The sequence below is a fragment of the Thamnophis sirtalis genome, unplaced genomic scaffold (assembly GCF_051295495.1).
Source record: "Thamnophis sirtalis isolate CommonGarterSnake01/CBP01778 unplaced genomic scaffold, rThaSir2_p1.2 scaffold_5, whole genome shotgun sequence".
NCBI lineage: Eukaryota > Metazoa > Chordata > Lepidosauria > Squamata > Natricidae > Thamnophis > Thamnophis sirtalis.
In genome coordinates this window covers 133364031-133377613 of record NW_028261385.1, presented here as the reverse complement: position 1 = coordinate 133377613, position 13583 = coordinate 133364031, and the positions used below count along the sequence as shown (strand labels likewise).

General features: G+C 43.5%; 1 protein-coding gene across 2 annotated transcripts in view; it reads left to right on the top strand.

Moving 5' to 3' along the window:
- KLHL29 (kelch like family member 29) overlaps positions 1–13583 on the top strand; it is a 445288-nt gene that overhangs the window by 426092 nt on the left and 5613 nt on the right. For both annotated transcript variants that reach the window (XM_087716963.1, XM_087716962.1), the window contains one exon: positions 234–378. In XM_087716963.1, coding sequence (XP_087573089.1) covers positions 234–378 — 145 coding nt within the window. The remainder of the gene's footprint in view (positions 1–233; positions 379–13583) is intronic.

The following is a 13583-nucleotide window of genomic DNA, read 5'->3' as shown; positions in this document are numbered from 1 at the left end:
GGGGAGACCCACGAACTTTTAAAAGTGCCTTTCAGAGGTTTAGGGGTGAAGAAGACAATCGGCAATAAGAGCAGCAGCAAAAGTATTTCCTCATTTTTCTTTTGCTGGCCTTGGAGATTTCAAGAAACGTGACTGATCTATAAATGAGGGGGGGGGATGCATAAATGAGAAGCTTGGTTCTAGTACCAACCCTGGTAACCAAACTCTACGTTGCTTTTTTTCCCCACTGACAGATAACAAATACGCTCCTGCGGTCACTCTCAATGGTTTCATCTTCATCCTCGGAGGAGCTTACGCACGAGCAACCACCATCTACGACCCAGAAAAAGGCAATATTAAAGCAGGCCCCAACATGAACCACTCCAGGCAGTTTTGCAGGTGAGCCAAACAACCACAGGATGGTTGAATTGCTACCGGGTGTGTGCTTGTGCGTGTGTGTGTGTCTGTGTCTGTGTGTGTGTGTGTGTGTATTTCCTTGCTGGAGAAAGTGATGGTGTATGTATGTATGTATTTGTATTTTGTATTTTATTATTTGTATGCCGCCCTTCTCCGGGAGGACTCAGGGCAGCGAACAATTTAAGGGGGGAAAAAGGGGGAACATAAAAGACAAAATACAAACAATAAAAGTAGACAACAGTCGCACAACCATACATGTCGAGAGGGGAGGGAACTCATCACCCCCAGGCCTGCCGGCAAAGCCAGGTTTTGACGGCTTTTCGGAAGGCCTGGAGAGAGGTGAGGGTCCGAATCCCTGCGGGGAGTTCATTCCAGAGGGCTGGAGCTGCCACAGAGAAGGCCCTCCCCCGGGTAGTAGCCAGGTGGCATTGGCTGGTAGATGGCACCCGGAGGAGGCCAACCCTGTGAGATCTAATGGGTCTGTGGGAGGTAATTGGCAGCAAGCAGTCTCTCAAGTACCCAGATCCAATACCATGAAGGGCTTTATAAGTTACGAGTGAGCAACACAGCTGGAATGAAGTTGCATTCAGATTGCTTCTTGGTCGTTCTTTTAAGGACAAGGGGCATTCTCGAGATCATAGCCAGGAAAACTGAGGCTATGCACTTTGGCAGTTCAAATCTCACCAGGCTCAAGGTTGACTCAGCCTTCCATCCTTCCGAGGTGGCTAAAATGAGGACCCAGTTTGTTGGGGGGAATAGGCTGACTCTGTAAACCACTTAGAGAGGGCTGTAAAGCACTATGAAGCGGTATATAAGTCTAAGTGCTATTCTCTTGGGTAGATTGAGTGAACTAAAATGGAGGATGCCTCAGTTTTGTCCTGATCTCAATTAAATGTGTACTCATTTCATAAAAATTCAGGTAGGATGAATTTTTCCAAAAGCTACCGTGTTTCCCCGAAAATACAACATGTCCTGAAACTAAGGCCATGCCAGATTTTTGCGGTGGGCAAAAATATAAACCCTCCCCTGAAAATAAGTCCTAGTGAAGGGGTGGGTTTAGCCAGAACAGGGGGCAGTCCTTCCCTTCCCCGGTCACCTCAGGGTTTCTTGGCCCCTTAATCGGATCAGCTGGGCCGCTCCATTCACAAAACAGCAGATTCGCGGGTGCCACTCAGGCCTCCAGCAAACGCCGGTTGCTTTTGCAGCCAATTGCGGTTGCAAAAAAAGCCGGAGACCAAGCAACACAACCCAAATGCCCTCCTTACATAATGGTGACAGTCACAGCTCGCAATTCCATCCACGGAACAGGAAAAGAAGGCATGGAAATCAATACACCTGGGACATCGGAAGAAGCGCTGTGAGAAGATGCCGCTGCTGATGTGCAGGAAATCCTCCCGACCTGCAGATCGTCCTTTTAAAGAGGAGTTTCACCGGATGAAGGTGACACAAACGCCGCCTTCATCCACCATTTCGTCCTGGTGAAACTCCTCTTTGAAAGGACGATCTGCAGGTTGGGTGGGTGGGGAGATTTCCTGCACTTCTGCAGCCGGGTCTCCTCACAGGGCTTCTTCCGATGTCCCAAGTGTATGGATATTCATGCCTATAAGAGGTCGCTTCTCACCTGCATATTCACATTGAAGGCTCGAAATGGGGCGTTTTTGCGAACGGCTTGAAAATGTGGAGGGGGATATTCCTGCCTCTCCCCCTGTTCTGAAGGTCAGCACAGACCGAAAACAGGATAAGAGACAAAATACCCCGTTCCCCATTTTCAAGCGGTTTGCAAAAACGCCCCATTCCAATCCTTCATATTATCCAGGATTGCAGGATTGAAGGCATGGAATGGGGCATTTTTGCTAACCGCTTGAAAATGGGAAGGGGGGATTTTTGTCTCTTATCCTGTTTTCAGTCTGTGCTGACCTTCAGAACAGGGGGGGAGGAAGGAATATCCCCCTCCACATTTTCAAGCCGTTCGCAAAAATGCCCCATTTCAAGCCTTCAGCATATTCCAGGATAGCAGCATTAAAGGATCAGAATGGGGCATTTTTGCGAACGGCTTGAAAATGTGGAGGGGAGATTTTACTTTTTCTTATCCTGTTCTGAAGGCCCCCCTTTTTTTCCTGGCAATCGTTCTTTCCTTGGGATCTCAGCACAGATGCACATCCCCCAAATACTCTACGCAAAGCCTTCTCTGTGTCTGTGCAGAGTTCCCAAAGAAAGGATGGTGTGTGGCAGAGGTGGGTTCCTACCAGTTCGCACCTATTCGGTAGAACCGGTTCGTCAAATCTACCGAATCGGTTAGAAGAGGTTCCACCAGTGGACCCGGAAAGCAGGCCACACCTACAGAAGAGGTTCCAAAAATTTTTGAAACCCACCACTGGTGTGTGGGTGTGTGTGAGAGAGAGTTATCCCTACCCCCCCCCCGCCCCAAAGGCAGCACATCCCTCCACTAACCTGCTTTCCTGCTCCATTCTCCACTGCCACGTGCAGGGCAAGAAAAGTAGTTTGTGGGACTACTTCCAACTTCGCGAGATCTTTTTCTTTTCTTTTCTTTTTGCGAGAATTTGGAAGGTATTTTCTGGTATTTTTTTTACCATAGGCACATAGTGTACTTTTCTTATCCTGCACGTGGAGCAGAGAATGGAGCTGGAAAGCAAGTTAGTGAAGGGATGTGGCTGCCTTGGAGAGTGTGTGTGTGTGTGTGTGTGTGTGTGTGTGTGTGTGTGTGTGTGTGTGTGTGTTTTCGTTCGTTCTGCCAGGAAGAGCGCCCCCCCCCCCGCGAGGCCAGAGCAGCACAGTCAGCTGTTCCGCGGCCAGCAAACAGGGCAGTCGAAGGCCAGGATGCAAGGAGAACTTGGGCCATTGTGGGATCCAAGCAAGAGCGCAAGCAGGTGGTGAGACGGAGAGGGAGGGGCTGGTGGGCTTGCTGCTTCCTGCACCTGAAAAATAATAAGACCTCCCCGAAAATAAGGCCAACCCCTTATTTGGAGGGTCAAAAGAAAATAAGACCCTGTCTTATTTTCGGGAAAACACGGTACTGAAGATGTTTAGCATGAAAAGCACTGCATTGGGAATGTGCAACAGAGAAGTGTCGTGGTCACAGGTAAGCCATCAGTGAAAGTTTCATGGCATATCTTAACACTCCTGAATTTTGCCCCGAATAACCAGGGGAGAGACCTGTGGGAAGCAGAATGAAGGCAATGCAAAAGCCTCATCCCGCTTTTTAATTCAGTTGACTTTTCATATTATATTTATATTTGTACCCTATGACTATCATTAAGTGCTGTACCTTATGATTCTTGACGAATTTATCTGGACTTTTTATGCACACTGAGAGCATATGCACCAAGGACAAATTCCTTGTGTGTCCAATCACACTTGGCCAATGGAGAATTCTATTCTATTCTATATTTATAATATATTCCTACATGCAAACCGGTGCAATAAATCCACTGCATCATGAATGTCCCACTTAACAAAATCAACAACGCAGTTTTTAATCAATGTGTTTTGGTCGCATGATTAAAAATAGAAACAAATATTAAAATTGGATAAGCAAAGCCATACTAACTGCACTTTAGAATTCGTGATGTAGCTTGAATGTTTGTGACCAGAAAAGAAATGGCCATTTTAAAAGTATTTGATTGGGGGGAGGGGACTGATTGAGATTTAATTGACATCTCATGACAGTATTGCAGTGTCATCTTCAATGTCAAAAAGAAAGAACAAAATGGTACCCAGGCTTTGTCCATGCTTAAATGTATGACTTAAAGCCCCACGTGCAATGTTATTACAAGAGCTTCATGGTATGAAATGTGTACAGGTTGGAGTATGGCCGAAGCAGAGTTTTCACTATTTCCACTGTCTTTACCTTTCACCTTCACCTGTAAACACTTTATCTATCTGATTGAAATATATCTTTGTACCTAAGACACAAACGTTTGTGTGTGTGTGCATACCAGTTTAAACTTCATTGCTAATTGGTTATTAAAACAGATCATAGTCCAAAACTAATGGCGTTAATTTTTTGAACCTTGGTGTGGAATTGTAAACGAAAGCTAAACGTGTACTGAATCCCAAGTATTGACTCAATTATTAGAGAGAGAAAATAAACATCTCTGAAGCCAGATGCCAAAACAATATTTAGCCTCCCATCTCCAATCTGGCATTCTCTATACGTAACTGGTCAAATGTGCTGCTATCTCCGGCTGATCTCTCTTTGCCAATTTTGAATGACAAGGAACACCAATTTATTCATTCATTCATTCATTCATTCATTCCCTATCTTTGTTATTTTTGTAAATAACTCAAGGCAGCAAAAGTACCTCATGCTCCTTCCTCGTCCTGTTTTCTCCATAACAGCAACTCTGTGAGGTGGCTTGAAAAGTTTGTTTTGCAGTAAATCTGCAGTTCCCAGTTTGGATTGCATATATAATAACAAGTTAATTAATATTTGTATAGCTTGCAAATTGTGATAACACTGGTAGCAATACCATCAAATAGATAGTCTTGTTAATTAATTATGACTTGTGTAAAACACAATTTTTGTGTAATAGCTTGCTCAGCTTTCAAACTGTTCCAAGAAGTTCCTCCCCAAATGCCCAATGAAGGAATGGTGGAGTACAGAAAATGGAGCTGTGGCATAAGTCACTCACTCTCAGCCCAACTCACATCACAGGGTGGTTGTTGGGGGGGGGGGAGAAGGGTCATTAGGTATGTTTGCCAGTTATTTGTAGGTATGTTTGAGTTATTTATAAAAATAATAAAGGCAAGATACAAATACATAAATGTTGTATTGCAATGAGGCCTGAAAATAGGTCCAACATAATCAGACATCCTTTGCTATAAAAAAAAATTGCAAACCTTCAATGCAGAGTGGAGGGACTGGACAGGCATTTTAAGAGACTAAGCCGTTGGCTCATCGAAAGCAATGCAACAGCACTGGCAGCGGGAAAGGACCAAAGAAAGGAGAGAGTACCTACAGATATCACTTTTGTTCTCCCACCAACCTCTCTCCCCAGAGAGCAGAAAGATTAGAGAAGAGATGTCAAGAAAGTACTCTAAGCACACCTGGAGTTCCCGATCCGTCTGCTGGTGCCGCCGCATTGCTCTTGATGTGCAGAAGACAGTAAGTGGGCATTCAAGCATTCCAGAGGGTGAGAAAGAGGTTAGGAGACAAGCGAAAGCAGAAGATGTGAAACTGAATAGTCTGGTATCCTTTCAGAAAGAAAGGACATTTTTGCTTATGCAATTCTCCACTTGGTGACTCCTTCATTAGTAATAGTCCAAATTAGGGTTGTTAAATGAGGACCATCTGCATAATCATTTTCCATAATAGTTTATTAGTACAGAGGATCCCAGTACCCCAGGGGTGTCAAACTCACAGGCTGCGGGCCAGATGCGTCACACACTGGCCATGCCTACCCCCATTTTAGCGTAGGGGGAAAAAGTTGTGATACGTCATGTGACGACACAAGTTTAACACCCCTGCAGTAGCCTATTCTTATTATTAAAAGGTTTGGCTTTTTATTTTATAGTACCCTTTCCTAAGTCTTGTATGTACAGACAAACTGATTTCTTTGATTTGAGCTTGGTCAATAGCTACATTTATTGGTGACTGAAAACCTGGATTATGGATTTTTTGCATAAAAATAAAAAGAATGATGGCTTTGATGATTACACAGGATAGATTGTAGAAAGAAGAGAGTCACAATACTACTTTAGAGAGATATTAAAGTGTGTTAACTGTAACTGCTGTGAAGAATATTGGAAGCTATCCTGTTTCCCTGAAAATAAGACCTTTCTGGATAATAAGCCCAATTGAGCTTTTGAGCTCATGCGCTAAAATAAGCCCTCTCCTAAAATATTAAACAGCATGTGCAGCTGGTCCCCACCATTTCCTGGGGGGATGGGGGGAACATGCCCCACGTGCCCCACATGCACCTGCCATCCACACGGAACAACCTCACGGAGGCCGCTCATGCAAATCCTAGCTACTGCGCCCCTTCTCTTAGTAGCGGCTGCAAAAAGAGTGGCAGGCCGAGTGACATTAGGGCTGGCAAGAATGTGCCAGAAACAGGGACAGAACGTCGGGCCCACTCTGGATCAGCTGATCTGCGGATCGAGGTTAGAGGGCCTCCTGCACCTCAAAAATAATAAGACCTTCCCAAAAATAAGGCCAAGCGCTTATTTCGGGGGTCAAAAGAAAATAAGACCCTGTCTTATTTTTGGGAAAACACGGTACTTTTGTGTATTTATATATCCTTCTTTATGTCTTTTTCTTTTTTTTTCTCCTTTTTTTATTGCAATTTTTGCTTTCCCTGTTATTTGTGTCTTTTTGTTGTTGTTGTCTCTGTTCCAATTTAGCTTGCACTGGTTCTAATTGCTCTTAAATAAAGTCCAGTAAATATATAGATTATATTTAGATTTTGGCTTTTAAAATGACATATAGTTGTTTCCATTCTCAATATTGGGATTGGAAGAAAGGAAAGCACCATATCCCTTACAACAGAAACACATTTTCCTATTTTTGGGCTGTTTCCCCTGTTTTTATTTAAAGAGTGCCCTCTCTTGGTTGTAAAGAGAATGCTGTCCTGAAGCTAACATTATATGCAGAAAATATTACCGTCCAAATCCCAGCCAAAGCCACTGTCTTCCTGCTGCTTCTGTGCTAATTACAGATTTTCATTGTTCCTCTGAGTTAACAAGAGTGAAATTGAATGTAGGAGAACCCCACTGTGTCCGTGCAGTAGTTAATTATATTTTTTCTCTCAAGATTGTAAACCAGAAGCAAACAGTGTGGTACAACTGACATAACTTCCCTTGGTAATGCATTCCATTAATTATGTGAAGCCTTTTTTTAAATGAGGGATGTTCTTCAGTGATATTAAAATTACTTGGATGTGAATGACTTTAATGCAGTCATGCTTTTCACCAAGATCTCTTGACAGAGTAGGACTTCTCTAATAATCTGAAGACTTGAGAGTTTATCCAAGATAGGAGATAATTTTACATTTACATCCCTTTGAAAACCCACAAAAGTAGAACAGTTAAGCCATTCTGCTGTTCAGAATAATTCTTTTTTTTTTTGCATCCAAGATGGAGGAGACGAATCCTTCCTAGTGATGAAGTAAAAAATTCTACATAGCAGTATTCAGGTTTTACCTGTTTTAAGAAATACTTTATAAATTAAAATAAATTTTAATTTCAAAATTGAATACGTTGATGCTTCTAAAATACCTATTTATGGGTCTTGTTTTTTAAAAAAAAAATAGTGAATTACTGAAAATCAGTGGAACTGAACAGAGGGAAGCTTTATGCTACAGGTGAATCACACACTGCAGTGATTTACGGCTGAGGCAAAGTTAAAGGCATTGATAAGCTAAAAAAACTGCCTCATGTTAAATTGCTAAAGATTATAATGGGGTTTGCAGGTATAATGGGGATGTCTTTTCTTTTTCTTCTTTCTTTCTTTCTTTCCTTTATTCCTTCTTTCTTTCTCCTTAACACAATTTTCTCTTTTTCGATTTGGATACTCCTGAAATTTTTTCTGAAATAGGCTTCATATTAGCTTTGTTGTACATGCATAATGATATTTTCCCCCTATTCTGCCTTTTGGTATTCTACTCTGATAAGGCTACCAAATCTGGACTCTAAAGATCCAGGACAAGGCTTGTTGTACAGTCCTTCGTCACTTTTGGTGAAACACTGGACATCATATCTCTAGGACCATCTGCCAATAATTGCTTCTTTGAGCTCATGCTGTGTCATCACTGATAGCCTGAAGCCACCTAGAGCTTTTTTACATTCCTTTCCCAGGTCTGAACCTGGTGATCATACAAAGTCCTCAGTAGACAGATAAGAGCCGAGGTGGCGCAGTGGTTAGGGTGCAGTACTGCAGGCCACTTCAACTGACTGTTATCTGCAGTTCAGCGGTTCAAATCTCACCGGCTCAAGGTTGACTCAGCCTTCCATCCTTCCGAGGTGGGTGAAATGAGGACCCAGACTGTGGGGGCGATATGCTGACTCTGTAAACCGCTTAGAGAGGTCTGAAAGCCCTATGAAGCGGTATATAAGTCTAACTGCTACTGCTATTAAGAAGGTTTTGAAAGTCTATCCACAACTTGTAAGAGTCTGCCTAGTAACAAGCTGTAATTTTTTTTTGGGGGGGGGATTCCCTTGTCTTTTCTGTTATCCATCCGACATTAGCAAAGTTATCTCAGGTTTGCAGGACTATCTCTGTGGAATCCAACTGGCACTGTGTATTGTAGACGTCCGGAGTGCAAAATCTTGATCGTTATCTTACTTATCACATGAAATAAGTGGTATCGTTCAGATTTTTAGTGCCTCCTTTTTGGATAGTGGGATGAAATTGATCTGTTCCAGGCCCATGGCCACGGCTGTGTTTTTGGTACCTGCTGACAAACCACATGTGTTACCTTAACTGCCTCATCTTGTACAATTTCAAATAATTCTGCTGTATTTCATTCACTCCCGCCGCTTTCTTTTAAGCAATATTTTTATGGCCCATTTAACTTCACTTTCCCCAGAATGTTCAGTGAACCAGCCTGTAGAAATATCATCGGTCTTTTTCCTGTGACTTTTAGGCAAATAAGGTTTGTTGTCCTCATGAAAACCTTTAGCAGAGCCAAGATTCAGGTTGTACTGAGCGACACCAAGAGTAAGGTTGGGGGTTTGCTTCCTTTTTTAAAATCATCTTTTGTTCTTAAGCAGCAAAGCGTGGTGACCGATCCATTATTACTAGGTGAGGAGAAGTTTGAGGTGCTTTCACAGATTAAAAGAAATGGCTCGTTAGGGATGAAAAAGATTCTTTAGATGAATGGCACAAAGGAAGCACTGGTATTTCTTGACTGCTTCTTGCTCAAAAGCTTACAAACCTGAAAGCCGTCTTTATACAACTGTAATCTTCATCCTTAGAAGGACGGAGAGGAAAAACAGGTAGTCCTCAATTTACAACCTCGAATGGAACCAGAACGCCTGTTCCTAAATGAGGTGATTATGAAGTTAATCATGTCCAATTTTATCACCTTTTTTTGCTGTGGTCATTAAGTGAATCACTTGGTTGTTAAGCAAATCTGGCTCCCTGTACTGACCCCCCTCGTCCAACACCAAAGCACACTCCGAGCCAAAGATAAATTACGGCATTTAATTACCAGACAGACAGGTCCTAGGCAGCAAACCGGCACAGACAAGCTTGGGCAGCAATAAAGACAGATAAGGCTTGGCAGCAATCCAGCCTGCCAAGCTCATAACAATGTTCTCCGACATTTATTCCTGTGTTGACTTCTGCAAGAGGGGCATGTGTACAAGTAGTCTTTTTATAGTTTGGAGAGGAGCCTAGTGACCACCAGCTGAGTGCAGTTACCTCCTGTTCCTTACGCCTATTAGCTCTTCAGTGCCGGGCATCCAGGAACAACTCACTACTGGCTTCCGGCTCACTCTCCCTTGTCTCCTCACCACTGATCCAAGGCTTAGGCGCCTCCTGGTGGCCAACCAGCCTCTCTGCACCCTGCTCGGAGTCGGAACCCTGTCCAGGGTCCTCCACATCCTCCAGAGCCGACTCATTGGGCCCCTCGCTGTCAGAGTCTGGTGGCAGCTCCAACGGCTCCTGCTGGGCCACAAGAGGCTCCTGCTGGGCCACAACCCCTCCCTTAACTTTGCTTGTTGGAAGCTGGCTGGGAAAGTTGTAAATGTTCACATGCAGCAGTGGTGTATAGTCTGCATTAAGCAGACTAAGCACCTGCTTTGAGCACCAGGCCCAAAGGGGGCACCACCAAGTTGAGAAAGAAAGAAAAAAACCAGTGAAGATTTGTACAGTATGTACAAAGGAGGGGGCGCCAAGATTTGTCAGTGCTTAGGGTGCCAGTAAGCCTTAATCCGCCACTGATGTGCAGGGACAGGAGACCGCAACCATCATGAATACATGCCTGTTGTGTGGGCTGTTGCAATAGTTGTAAGTAGTGAGAACCATTTGTAAGTGACCTTTTTCAGCCCCTTTGTAACTTTGAACAGTAAGTAAATGATTGGTTGTAAGTAGAGGACTACCTGTGAACAGAAAGAAAAACACGTTGTGATTTTAAGTATGTGTGTATCGTGAGAAGAAAAGTACACTGCATAATCTAATATTCATACTTTTTAAGTTGGATTTCATTTATTTCATGCTTGTCTTCCTCCTTTAATAGTGCGTGATCAAATAACTCATTTCAATTGATTCTGCTTTTTTCTGTGCCTCCCAGCAAGCAGGAAATGTATACTCCTCCTTGCTTTGTGCTTCTGAGTAAGGATTTGCCCATCTTTTCCATACGTATAGCACTTAGACTTATATACTGCTTTACAATGCTTTACAGCCCTCTCTAAGCGATTTACAGAGTCAGCCTATTGCCCCCAACAATCTGGGTCCTCATTCTACCCACCTCGGAAGGAAGGAAGGCTGAGTCAACTTTGAGCCTGGTGGGATACGAACTGCCAAATTGCAGGCAGCTGGCAGTCATCAGAAGTAGCCTGCAGTACTTCACTCTAACCACTGCGCCACTGTGGCTCATATCTACCGTGGCTCCATGCACTAGAAGTACCCTTTTTATAAATAACAATGATGTCCATAGATGAGACCTATGTTCCTTTGTCTCTCTTTGGCCCTAAATAGGTAATCAGAGAAAGGAGAGGCTTGGTATTCCTGATCAATATAAAACCAAAGCAACTTAAGATTGATTTTCAGCATATGGCCTATTTTCTACTATTTTAATTCCTCTTTTCCAAAACGCTCAAATCACTCAACAGTTAATACCACTCAAAATTACACAATGACATATCCAAACGGAGGTGGAACGGGAATGTAAAAGCGCCATAATATGAATTTAGTATTAGAGTTTCATCCACTTGAATTTCAATTTAATTAGGGTTTCCATTGTTTTTAATGATCAGTTTAACAGGATGGATCATGAGATTCTGTGCCATAATATAAGCATTTGGCCACGGCTACCCAACAGTGGGACTATGCTTGGCCAAGAGGGTGGAATAATATTAGGCAAACAAGATCAGAGCTACAAACACCTGGACAATCGCTAGATGGTTGCTGAGAGTTATGACCTTCTGTATCTACTAGTCATCCATGGTTTTGATGCCCAGACATGGTATGTCTGATGGTAGGGACCAATGTTTCTCAACTTTACCAACTCTTAAGATGGGTAGACTTCAACTCCCAACATTTGGGAATCTGGGAATTGAAGTCTACATAAATTTAAAGTTATCAAGGTTGAGAAACACTGGTATGGGCACACTCTATGGTTGGAAGAAATGTCCATCTGGGTTGAGTTCCAAGTGGGAAGAAAGACACTGGAAACATGGAGGCTGCTTGGAAAGATGGGTTAATGGTGGACAGTCCTGGACACAAAAAAAAAGCACATGGGAGAGACAGATTTATACCCTCTCTTGGAGCTTCCTGTTCCTGTGAAAGAAATATATTCTGATTGGTTGTCAGACTCCTATGGAGCCATGCAGGGGTAACTTTGTAGTGTCTTGAGTCCCAAGCTTGGTTGAATCTTGCTGGGTGATGTAATCTCCCCAGGTGCCATGTGGTGAGTTCTGTTGCTAGATGGGTAGAAACCTAATCCCATCGTTTCAATAGGGCCATGTCTTTTGTGTGGTAAATAAACTGGCCCAGCCTTTGTCTTACAGATAAGTTGGCACCAAAATATCCGCTGGGGGGTGGGGGGCAGGGAGCTGAGGCTCTGAGTTTGTCATTAGAAATGTGTTTCTCCTTTAGGGAAAATATAATATTCTGCCTTTTTTAATATTTCCCTAGAATATTTCATTTTCCTCACTGAAGTCCTTAGACTCCATCCTACCAGGCAGGAAGTTGAGATAACAATTGTTATGTGCTGACTTGCCATTGTTACACGTTATAAGATTCTGTCTTACCTCCTAAAGACCGATTCGATCGCACAGACTTGGCCTTCTCCGAATTCCATCTGCCAGCCATTGCCGGCTGGCGACCCCCCGGGGGAGAGCCTTCTCTGTTGCAGCTCCGGCCCTCTGGAACGACCTCCCCGTTGAGATCCGGACCCTTACTACCCTCCCGGCCTTCCGTAAAGCTACTAAGTTCTGGCTGTTCCGGCAGGCCTGGGGCTCTTGAATTATCCAGCCCCACTTTAATTGTGAATGTTGTTATATTTTAAATTTTGTATTGTCTTATTTATCCCCCTTCCCTTTTATTGTAAGCCGCCCGGAGTCCTTCGGGAGTGGGCGGCATACAAAACCAATAAAACTAAACTAAACTTTTGATTTTGGTGAAGTGAAGGCATTGCCGTAACAATTAAAAAAGCCAGCAAAAACTGTTGTGTGGCCAGGCCATAGCCCGCAAATAGTCAGATTGACGACGATGTTACCATTCATTTGTGTCCAATTCTTGGCAATTCTATGAGCCAGGTCTTCTGAATTTGTACTACTTCAACAGAGGCCAAGTCACTTCTCCAAATGACCTTGGTGGTGCCTCCTCAGAACCTTGCAAGATGCCAAGAAGGATGGCAGTCCTGTCAGTAGAGTCTCCTTATTGTGCTTAGTCTTCCTTGTGAGGGACTGGATTTGGTAGGTGGCTTGGTCAGGTGATGAATGGAGTATAGGAGGATAAGGAAGGAGCAGAGGAACCTGCCTAGAGGCATACGGATTTAGTAGGATCACAGTAGAGTGAGAGAAAAAAGAGCTTCAGTTACTGAACAGATTGGAGCATCTGGAAGAAGGGAAAGCAGCACCAAAGCTCATGAGAAACGCCAGGAACCAGAGAAGCTGTAGCTGAGAGATGGAACACTTGCTTGCCCGAGTGGATCATTGGCTTGGATCCCCTGATTTTGCTGAATCCCAGGTCTTCCCTTGCCTGTCCATCAGAAGGATGAAAGTTAGACATTGATTTTGTGTCCCACTGGAACAGAGTGATCAAGGCGGATACTGAATTGTGTCCAAAGTAAACAAGCATTATTGGTTTGCTGGATAGAATTTTCCCATTTGTTAGGCTAAATATTTTGCTGAAAGTATAAAACAGGATAGAGGCGGGTACCTTATGACTGTAGAACTGCATATGCACCAAAGCATTTACCCTTTCTTGGTTTCTTAAAGAGAAATGCTGAGGCACGATTCTGTCTTCCTACTCTGACAATTTTCATAAGGTGCATTGTCAG